This window comes from Drosophila guanche, unplaced genomic scaffold (genome assembly GCF_900245975.1).
Source record: "Drosophila guanche unplaced genomic scaffold, DGUA_6, whole genome shotgun sequence".
In the NCBI taxonomy this organism is placed as follows: domain Eukaryota; kingdom Metazoa; phylum Arthropoda; class Insecta; order Diptera; family Drosophilidae; genus Drosophila; species Drosophila guanche.
Genome location: NW_022995748.1, coordinates 5,016,987 through 5,032,068, shown reverse-complemented (window position 1 = coordinate 5,032,068; position 15,082 = coordinate 5,016,987). Strand labels below are relative to the sequence as shown.

The 15,082-nt window shown below is 47.4% G+C and overlaps 1 protein-coding gene across 1 annotated transcript; it reads right to left on the bottom strand.

Moving 5' to 3' along the window:
* Positions 1-5,939: 5,939 nt before the first annotated feature.
* LOC117584546 (cytosolic non-specific dipeptidase-like) lies at positions 5,940-7,559 on the bottom strand. Its single transcript, XM_034273499.1, has one exon. The coding sequence runs from the start codon at positions 7,542-7,544 to the stop codon at positions 6,021-6,023; it is 1,524 nt and encodes a 507-aa protein (XP_034129390.1). The 5' UTR covers positions 7,545-7,559; the 3' UTR covers positions 5,940-6,020.
* Between the last annotated feature and the right edge of the window lie 7,523 nt (positions 7,560-15,082).

The following is a 15,082-nucleotide window of genomic DNA, read 5'->3' as shown; positions in this document are numbered from 1 at the left end:
GAAGCTTAGCTAACTCGAATTATTTTGACATAAACACGCGTTCAGGGTAGATCCTATAAATACTTGGCTCCAAAGTATGCCCAAATCGTTCGATCAAGCTATAAAAATAAACTATAAAGTGATATGCACAACTAAAAACAGTCACAAAATGGAAACTGCATGCCTGGCATGGTAACAACTTCCCCTATGATTACATCTTCAAGTTTATGGAATATAGTAAGTTGCCTCCTTCATAGTTTTTTTTATATAAATATGCATAAACGGAGTGACAGATAACCGAGACAGATGTCATTAGCGGAGCGGCAGTCCATTCCGGCTCAGCTCCCATTGACCAAGGTGTTGAACTTCGAAATTGCATTTTAATTTGGCCTTAACTGTAGCCACAAGCTGGAAGTTGGAGCTTGTGGCTGTTGCTGTTGCCGCTTTTGTCGTTCTCTGTGCCACACTCGATTGCAGGTGTCACATTCTGCTTAAACTTGTTGAAAACCTCAAGTGGTCAATTGTTGCAGTTGCTGCAGTTGCACATATTATTATACATAATTGCCCCATGCCTTGCCTCTGTCCTGCCTCTGCCTGTGCGTCTGCTGCTGTCACCTGATTGCCGCCTGTTGACATTGGCTAGGCGACTGTTGTTGTCTTTGATATTTGCAACAGATAAAATGTACGAACAGTGAACAAGTTGCGGCTGTGGTTAGAGCCAAGGCTTATGGCCACAAGCGTGTGTCTATTTAAGCAGCAATTAGGCAGTAAATAAATTTCAGCCGCCGGATATGTACGGGCAAAGCAAACCCACCGATTCAGTAGTCCAACAAAATGCCAGCTGCATGCATCCCGATTCAAATGAATTCAAATCCAACAAATGAATGAGCCCAACCGGAGATGCTGGCAGAGACAGAGATGCTGTCCATCATTCATCAAAGGTTGGGTCTCTGGCTCTGGACGCGGGCCCCTCCCTGTCCAGGAAGCAGCCCGGCCCGGCCTGCCAGTGGAATCAGTGGAGCCAACATGTGTGTGGTGTTGGCACAGCAGGTGACATTCGCAGACCAGGAAAAACGCAGGAGAGTACGAGCAAAATGTAAATAAATGAACAGACAACGACGACACCCGGGCAACACGACATGGAACAAGTTGTACGATGTACGACGATACACGTTTGTGTGTGTTGTGGCTTGCTTTGATATACAAAACACTTTTTCATATCGAAATTTGTGATATGTTTTGATTAATGGCCAGCGACACAAACACTTAATTTGACGCCGTTCCCGTAGCTGGCGCCTTGAGGAAACCAGCCAAACGGCAGCGATCCCAGCCTCGATTCAAAACTTCTCGACGCTGACTCCGAACTGGGTCTTGGTGTTGCCAATGGTCTTGGGTGATCGTGTGATGGCTGCTGGTGGTTGGCTTGGCTGTTTTTGGGCTGGGAGAAACAATAATCTCGTGCAAGATTAATTATTGTAATCACATCAACAGCAGAGCCATGCGAACGGAATCGGAATCGAAGTCCCAGACGGAGACGGACACGGAGACGGAGACGGAGTCGGAGTCGCAGCTCGAGCTGGCAAACAGAAATGATCAATGATCATCAAAAACGAATTCGAATATTTTCTGTTGATTTTTATAGCGAACTCCCCGAGATCTCGGGTAGCAGTGTGGCTCTCGGGCATGGGTTACACATTTCATTGGCTAATCAAGATGCTAATTTGAAGAAGATTAATTTGTGTGCGAGTTTCGGACTTGTTGTTGGTTTGCTGTCTGCCCCCAGGGCATATCCCCAAAGATGCACAGATCCAAAGATAATAATCGGCTAAGCCAGAGGAAACTGAAGGCTTACTATTAATACAGTCCAAACTCCAGCTAGCAACTGCGGTGCGAGTATTTAATTAAATCCCCGTAGCTGCCATTTAGCATAGCACCCCACACACAGATACTCCCTCCACACGCTTTATTGCTGTGGCTTTTTGTCTGTGTGCAGTGACACGCAGATTAATTGAAATTTTATGAGTAGCGCAGACGTAAGCCATCAGCGAGACCACCTTTTGCCAGCCCCTAAGGTCATAAGAGCCAGTGTCCAGAGTCCAGCATACAGGCTGTGGCCAAAGCTGCTGCAACATTATGAAAAATTGCCCACAACCATATGCCATATGCACAGTGGTTGTTCATGTCGTTGTGGTGTGCAAAAATGTGAGAAACTAAAGAGGAAGTTGCATTATTTTGCCACTTGCAACCACTGTTTCAGCTTGATCCTGCTGACGCGACCGCCACGCTAATTGATAGACTGTGAAATTATTTAACAACGGCTGGAAAGTGAGCCAAGAGCTTAGCTCAGATCTTGAAGACCATGCCGTGCCGTGAACGGACCGCAGAGAAGGAACTACCAAGAGGAGCCACCAGGTGGGTCAGGGCTTGATGACTCGGCCAGGTCGGCACTCCGTTTGGTCTTGCACGAGAGCATTTAGATTTGGCCCCTGGCCACACATCCACATTCACATCCACTCCTCAGGGAGACAGATAGGGGACGCCGAGATGAGATGTAACAGACAGAGAGAGAGAGAGAGACAGACCGCCGCCTAAGTGAAAAGTGTTAAAAAGTGCGGCTCTCGGTCCACCGTTATGGCAAATTTTGAAGACAAATGAGCAGCCGCCACGGCTAGCAGACGATGGTTTCTTTTTGACATTTGCGAAATTTGAAATGTCAGCCAGGCAGCGGGACAAGAGCCCTTGACGAAGGTATTCATAGCCGTCTCCAATGGGAGGTCTGCTGTGGCCTGCGCTGAGAGGTGGATCCGTAGCAGATCGTTATGGTTGGGCGGATAAGTCGCGGGAATTTAAATTAAAACTCAGGTGAAAGGTTATTAATTTGCAAGTGGAACTGGGCCGTTGCTCCGTCTTATTGTTAATAATCGTCTCTCCACTCATTTGGGTTAATGTTGATGGCACTTTGACAGGGCGGTGGCCATGACGCTGACGACGAGGATGACGAATGCCAGCAGCACCGCTGATGTCGAATGAAATGGCAATGACAGAGTTGAGTGCGGTGGATCGGATTAATTTGAATGGGGAAAGTTTTGTACAACAAATATGCAAAGGTTCGAGTGAATCCTTGAGCAAATGAACTAATGAACAACTGTGTCTGAGATACAGTTCAAATGTGTTGTACCCCCTTGCTCCCCTCCACAGTTGCTGCAATTTTTCTCCACTCTCCTCCATTTTCAAGTGCAACACGAACGGGGAATCTGCAATCTGTGGGATCTACAATTGCCGGCCATTTGCGTTGTAACTTATGGCGAACATCAGTGGCACAATTAAAATCATTTAGAGGCCAATTAAATTTCGTTAGCAGCATTAAAATCAGCCAGAACCCCGCTCCGAGTACGAGGTCACATGAGAACCATTCCGATGGACACTGCCATGCCAGGGAGGATGAGGAGGGGTAACTCTGGGGCCTCCCAGCCTTGTCACTGACAATTAAAAGCACCGAAAATGGCTGTTGAATGCAACCAGAGACACGGGCACGGACAGGGACACAATCACAGGCACAATCAGAATCAGAGTCAGAGTCCGAGGCCTGTTGTCCTGTGCTGGACTCTCCATTCCCGCTCCCGCTCCCATTCCTTCAGTTTTTCTAGTCCATGAGTGCGTGCATTGGCAGAGTGCTGGAAAGTGCGTGTTGTTATGCGATTTGGCTTAAATTGGCCAGGCCAGATATTCAGATTGTGTCTCTCTGGTCGAATGTGTGGCAGCTGGGGTCGCCATTAGAGGCACAAAGCGATGAGCATGGGAATTTCAATTAGCCAGAGCCTAGGGAGAAATCTTTCCCACCGCCTGCCAGCCAGCCAGCCAGCCTGCTGGCCAATTATTTCTGTAATTCCCGCTGCTTCTGGTGATTTTTTAAAGTTGCAAGTCAGCAACGACTGAGTTGTTGCCAAATAAAATAAATTCACAAAAATTACACATTGGCATCCGTGTGCCGCCTACGTGGTCAGCCGAATCTCCAACTCCATCTCTCCATCTCCGACTGGCTGCTGATGATGGGTAGGTGGCATTCAATTTTCTACAAATTTGCTACTCTTTCTCCCGCAGTTTTGGAGTCGCAGCTTCGAGTCGGTGCAACTTTCACAGCTTCTTCGGTAGATGGGGAGAGAGCCGTTCGGGGCCCATTATTGGGTAGCTGTATCTGCATTTTGTACGCCTCCAAATCGAATAATTTGCGCATAAGTTATGGTCACACTCGCCTATTTTGACCCCCTCCCAACCGGCACCAAACTCTTCCCTGTGTGTGTCGTGCGTGCTGAATTTCCCCCTAGCCTACCGTTACCAAGTGGACATGGCCACGGCTCGTTGGCCATTTCGCCCGGCTACCTATCTGCCGAACCTACGTGTATCCATCTGCCCTATTCCAAGACTGCAGCCCAGGGGCCGTGTGGCAGGGTTCAACTGCCAGCAACACAGCAACACAGCACCGCAGTCCTCCAGTTAGCTAAGCAAATTTCACACTTTTTAGCCCAACAGCGCAGTGGCAGCGGCACCAACTTGAAACGCAAAACAGCGGCAAAGATTGAGATACTTTTTAGTGTGTATCTGTGGCAGAGGCAGTCGAAAAGTTATCTTTTAGATCGATGGTTAAGGGGCCGATAGGGTTTGAGTGAATAATGAAAATATCCATGAAACTCTTCATTTATTTTCAAATAAAGTAGAAGTTATTTACATTTTCAGAGAAGAAAGATGGATCCTAAAACGGCAAAGTGCTCACTTCAGAATCTGTTTCAAAGTAGAAGAACCTTCGAGGTTGATGGCTTAATGTCTCTCTGGAACCACAGAATTAGATGCAAATAAAACATACATACATATCTCTAAGATGGTTTCTGGTCTACACACTCAATGAGTTTTTACATGTTAGAAAGAATTCCTCTAGTTATTGTCTCCGATCCCAAATAAAACTCTTACAATCTCCAGCAAGCTTTCGTATCAAAGAACTTAAGCACTTTCCATTAACAATCAATATGATAATGCTGAAATGCTTGCAGATCTGCTGTATTAAAAAGCTGCAAAAAATAAACGTTCAACGCCAGCAAAGGTGCCAGCAACACAGTTCTCTCAGATGAAGCTGCAGCTCATCTGGATCCGGTACTGGGGCTGCGACTGGGATTGAGTCTGTGGCCGCGTCGGCGTTCTCGTCGCTGTCTTTCATTTCCCTTTGATCTTGTAGCGCCGATCAAATCGATCAAATGTAATTTTCGCAGCACGAACGTGCGGCATGGCCAAAAGAGACCAAACTATGAGCGCCAAGTGCTGGCTGGCTGGCCCTCGACGATGTGGCTCTGTTCCCCGCTCTCCGTTCTCTGTGCTGTTGCGGCCAAGTACATTTACACCAATTGCACTGATCGATCTGGGTGTAAGTTATAAGCCACAGCAGCAGTAGGAGCCCCGCTTGAGACCGTGCCAAATTCTTAATAGTTGCAAGCCTACTCGTACTACGAGAGCAAACCGCACACACAACCCAAAGGAATGAAAGAATCCAGCACCGAGAGACGAGAGACGAGAGACTGGAGACGAGAACCTCCTGTAAACATTCAGAAACAGAAACAGAGACAGAGACAGAGCCACAGCCAGAGCCAAGATGATCACGATGGCGTTTTGTGGTTAAGCGTCTGGGACTTCCACTGTGGAGTGAAGCTTGGAGCTTGGAGCTTGGAGCTTGGACGATACGATGGCGGTTTCGCTATAATTAAGGACTTTGGTGTAATTTGTACACCTATTTAGGATCGCGTTGATTACAGGCCGGCGTTTTATTGCTTTTGACACCTAAAGGGAAACCGGCTTTTGGCCAGCATCAGCATCAGCATCAGCTCCAGCTCCTGCTCCACCTCCAGCTTCAGCCTCAGCTCCAACTGTAACCCATTTGGAAGCCACAGACCCGACTTCAGCCAGAGATCTCCCGATTGCGAACCGAAGTGGATTTATTGGCTGACGTGAGTATTTAGTGTTGACGGCATAGAACAAAGGAGTCGCCGCTTAGCCGCTCAGCCGTCATTTGGCATACACATGCCACGGACAGAATCGCCCTCGGGCTTCTCTTGGGCATATTCCCACATGAAGGCGGCCAACAGCTGGGAGCCCTTGATGTAGTTGTCCACCGAGATGCGTTCGTTCACCGGACACCCGCCGATGTCGTGCTCCGCAATGGGCAGCACCACCACATTCTTGTCGAGCACCCGCTGGAAGATTGAGGGAGCCAGCAGCGAGCCGCCGTCTCGTATAAAGTTGGGCTTCACGTTGTAGGTTTTAGTCATGGCCCGAGTGGCGGCCAGATACTCTGGACTGTTGCAGCGCCCACTCCAGGAGGGAATGACGAACTTCTCGCAGAGCATCATCTTGTTGGGCGATGCCCGCTGCAGCCAGACTATTCCCAGATGCTTCTGCAGTGCCCTTGTGACGTCCTCGGGCCTCTGGTTGGGCGCCAGCGAAATGGAGAACTTCCCAATCACCTTGTGGGGTATCACAAAGCGGACATCTGCCTCAAAGTTCGCCCCTTCGATGCCATGTATCGAGAGATGGGGCATGGCCCAGTTCTCGGCGAGGGCCACATGTTTCTTTGTGCGGTTCGGCAGGCGGGGCACCTTCAGGTTCTCCCCAAACTCAGCGTAGTTGAAGTCCGCACAGCGCACGGCATTCAGGTCGACGGGGTGGGCGTGCATGGCCCCGTCTATGAGGATGTTCAGCTGGGGATCTGCCAGAGAGCTGAGCAGGTAGAAGAGATCCGGCAGGGCCTCGAAGATGGTGCCGCCGTGCTCGAAGCTGCTCAGATCGCGGTTGCAGCACTGCACCTCCAGGTGGTAGTAGATCAGGCCCCTGGATCCGTACACCACTCCAGGGGTGGTGGCGCTCTGCCAGCGGCGAGTGGCCATGGCCACGCAGGAGACATTGCGGAAGAAGCTGATGCGCTCCTTGAGCACCGTCTCGAGGCCCAGGCTGCCGCAGTGGGCCATGCTCTCGATGACGAACACGAGGTTAACGGGCAGCCGCACCCCTGCGTCCCTGTAGGCCTGAATGGCGTTCAGCCAGCACAGCAGCGGACCCTTGTCCATGGCCACACCCCGCCCGTACAGATACTCGCCGATCTCCGTCATCACAAAGGGATCTGTGCCCCAGCCATCGGAGACGACAGCCTCCTCCACATCCAAATTGCCATACACCAGAATGGTTGGCTTGCTGGGACTATGGACGAGCACTCCAATGATTACCCTGGGCATGCGAATGGTCTGATATAATTCGGTCATCTGCATGCCCAGATGCTCCCCAAAGGCCACCACATCGAGATCCGCCAGTCGCTTCAGCAACCAGTCGATGGACTTTCTGATATCCTCGCGCTTCTCATCCCTCGTGGACACCGTCTCGTGGCCCACCAGCTCCCACAGATCGTTCACGTAACACTCGCGCTTGATCACAACCATCTGGAAGAGGCGCTTCAGCGGGGAGTTCGGACCAAAGGAGACGGACTTCACCCCTTTGTCGGCTTCTAGCATATTAAAATTAAATTTGGACATTTTTATGGGGAAATTGTAGATATTTTTTGATGCAAATCACAAATGAATTTTGTCTGTAATAACTCAATTCGAGAACACAGGCACAGGTCCCAAGGTGAAGCACAGTCGAAGGTCGTGCGGGGCAGTCAGTCGGAGTAAAAATAATTAAATGTCCGACACCAGAGTCACATAATTCATTATCACAGAGAGAGAGAGAGCGAATGGTAATAATGGTAATGGTAATTTGTCTAGCCGAAAAGTCAAATTTCAAATTATATCATAAATAATTTGTCAGCAGTTTGCCAAAAATGAGAGAATCGAGCGGCATTATCGCCGGCAATTAGTTGCTTGTGGGGCCCCCGAAGCAAATTCACAAATCCAAATTCAAATTCACAAATTGGCGTGGGCTGCCGTCGCTCTGCATCGATGGTTATCGGATCGGTGGAAAACAATTGCCCCTCAACCAACGGACACCGAATGGACTATTGAAAGCTTTTGTCGTCGCTAGTTTCGGGGGCGTTCTGGCGGCTGGGTGTTCGCTCGTTCGTTCGTTCGTTCGTTCTGCGAATCAGCCGCCCACACAAATTCACGGCTGCTTCAACAAATTGCTTTGACACTTTTCCAGCGAACGGCAACGGGAGAATGGAGAATGCTCTAGAGTGTAGTGGCTTCAGCTGCCAGCGGGGGAGCGCCGTTAAGCCCGACTTCGACACTTGAACGCATGCGCGAGTGGCTTGAAAAATTGCGGATATGTCACACGATTTTATGGCTATATAGAGAGGAGATCGCTGCACGGCAGAAACAGCAGTCGCGGCGCTGTCTCCGCAGGCGAATGCTAAATCATCATAAAAATGTTGCAAGTCGCAACAGGACTTGCCTCATGCACTGCTTAGCTACCAACGACTATCCCTCTGCCCATTCCTGTTTCTGTTTGTGTTCTGTGCCCATGACAACTGACTGGGTTTCTGCCCCAATGAGCACCCAGTCCAAGGTGTTCTTGATTTCTTGGTGGGGCAGCACGCACAGTGGTGTGGGTTCTGAGCAAAATTGTTTCAATACACCTCCCAATTAATTATAATTTTAAAGAATGCTTCTACATTTTTTATTATATTTATATTCCTTTGTAGATGCTCCACAAATGCTGTGTGATAAATTATATTGCACAATTGCGGATTAGTTAGCTAAGGCAATCTTTCCATTTGCCTTGAAGTCCAGTCCAGTAGAGCGAACCGGTTCGGTTGAAAACTTGTGCAAATAAAACGATTAAATGGAAGATATATTATATTGGGATTATAATAAATTTGTGTGGGTGCAGTTGTGAGGGAAAACTGGACCACAAATCAGTGTACATTATGGCTCTTTTATTGTATAAATAATAGTTGAATAGTTTATATAATTCTGTGTGCCACTGTGTCGACTTGGGCCTCCACTTAGTGGGAATTCCTGCTGCTCACTTACGGCAAATGACAAGACGATTTCACACCTCGGGGAGTCTTCGCTCAAGGCTCTGCCCCTCTTTGTAACGAGCTTTATCTGCTGGTAGTGCTCGGAGAACCCAACTGACAGCAGCCGGGAGGGGAACGGGTACGAAAGATTATGAGTGCATGGTGTGTGCTATGCTTGATTTGCCTCTGGGCTGGACATGGTGGAAGGCACTCCACAAAAGTTATGTATTAGCGCTTTTATTGGTGAAATGTACATGTTGCATGTCAAGTGCTCATCCATGTCCAGGAATGGCCATTCTACGAGTGGATTTTACCTATTGATGTTGGTAATTAAAGGCGCTTTACTTACGGGTGATTTAAATGCATTCCATTCTATTCCGATCTTTAATCACTACAAACTCTAATCATTTCTTGACATTCAAGCATCCGATAAATAGCCATCAATTTCGTGTCCCCTCCAGCATGAGCCGAACAAGCATGCTGATGTGTAAAACAGAGTTATCAAAGTGCTGGGGCACAGAACTTAAATTTACCAATGAACTCCAAGTGCATCCTCAATCAGTAATCACAGAACTGAAGAGCAGAGCAGGCAATAACCTGTACATGCTTGGCGGAAGGGGCCGGCATCGGCCGGCATCCTTTGAGCCTTTTGCCAAATTACCGCGCATTTAATTTCCACTTTGATGTTGCATGCGGCAAGCACTTTGCCAGCCAAAGTGTTGAGCATTTTTTCTTGCAGCATAGCGTGGCGCAGCTCGCAGTTCAACATCCGATTTGCATGTTAATTTTTGGATTTTTGCTGCTTCTGCTCTGTGCTCATAATTACAGGCAGAAATTGAAATTTTATTTCAGACTTTTTTGGCGCTACAAAATTTCAATGTGTGGGCCTGAATCTATAGAAAAATTGATGCCAGACCTGACAATACCAGCGGCCAAATTTGCGAGCCTCAAAGTTGGGATTCGATGGATGGTTTCGAATATGAATGGATGGCTGGTGGGATGGATGCTCGGGCCAAAGCTCGCTGCCGTTGACAACATGTTGTTGGCGCATTTCAAGCGGCATTATGATAATTTTATGGCAAATCATTTTGTTTACAATTTTACAGCCCCACGACTGTGGCACGCCCAGGTTGATACTCGACGGTAGGTGCTGTGGCACGTCTGCTGTCTGCTGTTTGTGTGGTTTATGTGTGGCTTATGTGGGCGGCGCCACGGAAAAACTTTACACAAAATGCTGTGAATGATTATCGATTTTACATGGCAAATTACAGGCCTCTAGCAGACATTCTAAATGCTCAACTCATGAGTGTCAATTTGGATAAATATTTGATTTAAATTGAATTTAAATGGTGATTTGGAGTGCGTTTAGTTGGGTCTAAGCTTGAGTTATGTATACCTTGGGGATTACAAGTCAAGCTCAATTGTTAGTGAGGCCCGTCGGTGGATCACAACCCACTCGATCCACCTCCACAAAAAAAAACACTCAGAGGCATGGCAGCAAGCCGGCCCTCCAAAGTGGGCAGAGCCATAAAAGATCCACTCAAAAAGGCCCAGTCCCTGGCCCCAACAAAGCAACTACATGGCAAGTACATACTGGTCGTCGGATCGGGTCTGGGTCTGGGTCTTTGCCTGATCTGGTTTTGGTCTCCGATCTCCGAGGGGAGGTCTGGTCCAACACTTTAGCTTTGGGAACGAGCGCTAAAGAGCTGCTGATGCTGTTGCTGTTGCTGTTGCTGATCCCAAACAAGGCAGCCGCGAAGAAGACACCCGAAGAGTGCAAACCAGTTTTGGGTGCCCAAACGAGTTGGCAAAACGGTTGGTATCTGTTTTTGGCTGAACGAATCAGTGCCAATGATGGAGCTAAAGCAACGCCCACAGAGCACTAAAAAAGAAAAGAAGCGCGACTGCCGCTTGTAGACTCTAGAAAAAATGGCTGAAATGCGAGGCTTATCTCAATTGCTGTTCCAATCCGCATTGATCATGAAAGCGAGCTGGTCCGTTATAGATAACGCTATACAGAATGGGGATCAATTTTAGTGTTTTGGCTGCCAATGAAGCGGCAAGTCGGGGAAAATTCCCTCTCTCCTCCCCGGGCATGTACATAATTAATTTTACTAAAATTACTTACCTATCCCCAGGCCACAGTTGGCATCCTGTGAATGCGATTACCATAGAATCCTCTTCTGATGGATGACTTAGGGATCGAATGTGTGGTTTTTCACACTTTATTTACTTCACGTCTCCTGCACTTGCACTTGCCTTTACCAGTGCCTGGAAGTGGGCGTATCCTGTGTCATTCCCAACCGATTTGGAATGCTTCTCCAAGGCCTGAGATCGGGTCTCAGTCTCAGTCTCAGTCTCATCTAATTTCTCTGTGTGTGTGTCTCGTAAATGGAACTTTCTTTCACAATTAAGCACGCTTTCTGCCCAATTTTTAACCGCTGCACGCATTTCATGTAAACCGATGCCACATGTGTGTGGCTGCATCTTTTTTGTGTGAATGCATCTCACAGAATAAGTATCTGTGACGACTGCACACGTTAAGCGGAAGATCGGTTTTTGCTCGCTTTTCACTTCGAATCGTATTATCCCATGTGGGGGATGCATTTCTCTCGGTTCTCCTTCACTCTCTGTCTTCTTTTTTAACAAATAATTATGAGGAAAATATTCGTTTCGGGTTTGCATGAAATTATGTTGGATTTTCTCTGGTTGTTAAGGTTACAAATGCGAGTTTGTTGGTATGGTAGTTTTGAGTCAATAAATCTCTAAATAATCATAGCTTTAGGCGCATTATCTTTGTCCTTTTGCCTGCCTTAATCCTTTATGGCCAGCCTTGATCTATTTTCGTTTGCCTTGAAGAAGTTTGCATGCCGAAATTGATGCCGCTCCATCGCCAATGTCAATTTGCATACCAATTGCAGCTCCCTACCCCCCCGTATGTCAAAAAATGTGAAAGTTTAATATAGAAAATGCTCAAAGCCCCGTGCAGAGTGCAGCCTCGTGCCCCATGCCGGCAGGCGGACGCCAATCCATTGACTGACAAGGACAAGTCGTGTGCGACAGTTGACAGCAGCTGCCTGCCACCGTTTGATGTGGTCTGGCCGGGGTTTGGGGTTTGGGGGATCTCGCCTGGACCTCGGCCCCGATCCTGGGTGGCCGCCACGGGATGTCCGTTGCACAGTAGTCGATGGGTGGCGTCTGATACGCAGTGGCTCCTGATGCTGCCTGATGATACTGATGTGGCCACCAGCTGGCGCCACAGCCACTGGACAGAAGCACAGAGCACAGAGCTGTGCCACTGATGAATTTATGCGGAAGCCTGCATGAGAAATGCATTTTTCATAACAAATTGAAACGCAGCAGCCAGAGAGAGTGGCAGAGAGTGGAGTACGAACGTTTTTCAATTAATATTTATAAGGTATATTAATATTTGTGCGATCCTGGGGCGTATCGCCAGTAGTGGGCCATAAATATTCGAGAAGAAAACAAACTGTCAGACATTTTTATCAGCAATTAATCGTGTTAATCAAATGCCTTGTCAGCATCATTTACCAAGAAATGGATTTACGTAATGTCTAACCTCCATGGCCTGGCAGCAGCCACAGCCCCTTTCCACGGCCAACAACAAGAGTTGAGTGAAAAGCTTTTCGAAACTCCATAACCAATTCCCAATCAATCAATGACAGAGGCCTCACAGCTAATGCAGAGTTGGAGCTGGGGCTAGAAACTCATTGCATTTCATATACAAATTGTTGAAATTAAGCGCACGAGTCACCAACATGATCACAATGGCGTGAAAACAAGTCAAAGTTGAGGCCTGACTGCGTGACTGGGGATTGGGTTCGGATTCGGATTGGGATGGAGTTTTTTTTTTGGGTAAGACAGCGGACAGCAGCCATCGGACAGCAGACAATAGCGATTTAAAAAGGTTTTCCATGCTCGCGCCATAGAAAGTTATATCCAATGCTGCGACCTTATCGGGGCTCTCATCTCAAGTTGTCATGTCAACGCTTCTGATTCTGATTTCTGGCTGTTTCTGGCTGCATTCCACGCATGTCACAGTCACAGTGCCAGCTACAAGCCAAACCCCAAGCCAGGCCGCAGATTGATGCCCTGCCACAGTTGGATACCCTTTTCCGAGCTGCTCTCCACCGTCGCATTGCCTGGGGGCACGGAGTCGCTCGTGGCAGCCGCATCAATGTCAGCATCAGTCGACCAATATCATCAACAACGTCGCATTCGTCAGCGTGATTAATTTGCTGGTCTTGTAACTTGTAACTTGTAACTTGTAACTTGTAACTGCCAACTTTGTCTGGGCCTGGCCCTGTCCCCGTTCCCGTTCCCGTTTCTATCCCTGTAGCCATTCCTTGCCTGTCTCTGCCTTCTGGCTCTGTCTTACCTTCTCCACTGCCTTTGGCTGGTTAGCCATAGCAGGCTTATTGGCATTTATTAAATGCGGATTTAGTTAATGAGTTATTTTTGGTTGAATGTCGCTGTCAGGTTCATAAATCAGGCCAACAAAGTGCGGGTCCGTCGGGGCTTAGTCCGTTAATATGCAATGATTAAAAGTGTCATTTATTATGACTTCGAATATGGAAATTGAAGAGTGCCACCGAAGCCTCAACCCTTTTTGTGTTGGCTAACAAATTTGATATTTTTGCATACATAATAATTGAATAATTCGTCTTAAGATCTTTATGTTGCAACTCGACTTCATCTCTTAATACCAATAGCTAGCCATTAAAGAATGAATCTAATATGCTATTGGGATGCTGCCAGGACCAAAACAAATGAAATATTCCCCAGTAAGAGTTCACATTCTTCCACCTGGAATTTTGTCATATGATTTTTAGCTGAAAACAAAAATTCAAAGTACATTTAATACAGAATAAAAGACTTTAGATTGTAGGTGTGAAACCTGCAACAAAAACTCAGATATATTTGAAGAAATATTCTCTTCCTTTGCTGAGAATTAATAACCAAAATATGACGCAGCGAAACGGGCAAACCGCAAGAACCGCCAACAATGGGATGCAAAATATCATTTATTAAAGGAAAGAACTGCCAAAATAATATTTAAAATTAATGCGAGAACAGTTGTTGTTCAGGCGGCTGCACCCACATGTCCGATCTCTTCACACCTGTTCCGAGAGAGAGAGAGAGAGAGAGAGAGGAGGAGGGAGTACGAGTATTGTCAACATGTGGTCCCGCTTCGGGATCCCGCTGAGCGACGTTTGAGTTGCAGTTGGTTCCTTGGGCCTGGGCCTTGGAGTTGGTGTGTGCAAAACAAAACGTCGCCGCTTTGTCTCCTGTTGTCCGAGCTGACAGGACCCATGGCAAAACACATATAGTCATACAAAGCGGAATACAAAACAAATCGGGAATGCAGAATCGGAAAGTGGCCCCTGCCCTGCCCTGCCCTGCCCTGATATGTGTGTACATAAATATTGCTAGCCATAAGTACGGCATGTTTATGGTGCCCTATGGTGTGGCTCTTTCACGGACACAAGGAAACACGGAGCCTGCGTCCTTAAAGGATATTTACTTATGGGATACTTGCTGCTTGCTTATTAATGACTTCACCCGGGGCCTCATTGTCTGGAGATTCGCTCAACTCGATTTGGCTTTGGGCCCTTTTACATTGTGGTTCTTTACCGCCCCCCTGTTGGTCCCTGTCCCGTTTGTGCCTTGCCGCTAAATTATCAGAAATAACGGTCCAACCAGTCCAACTAACGGTACCCAATGGCTACTGTGCGCGCGCCGCTTTTAACTCGGAATCTTTATTATGTTTTGCAGTGCCACAGATTTGCCACTGACTCTCTGAAGGAAGAGCTGTCTCCCAGGGGTAAAATCGTTGTGAATGGAAACAAATTGGCAGTGGCCAAAGGAGCTGCAGGAAGAAGAGGTAGAAGCAGCAGAAGCAGAGAGAAAAAGAATTGATTCTCAGAGACAAATAAAGGCAGCTGATTAAGTTAAAAGAATGGACTAAAAGTTCTCACCACAATTTAAAACTTTAAACCCTTCCGATATCAGTCTTGGGATCTACAATTTCATCAACTTTTACCCTGCATAAATAAAAATAATTACCAAAAATTACGTGCACCTAATTGAAGT

What these genes read in the sequence shown, in the direction of transcription:
- LOC117584546 (XM_034273499.1), bottom strand. Translation starts at nt 7,544, where the DNA reads ATGTCCAAATTTAATTTTAATATGCTAGAAGCCGACAAAGGGGTGAAG.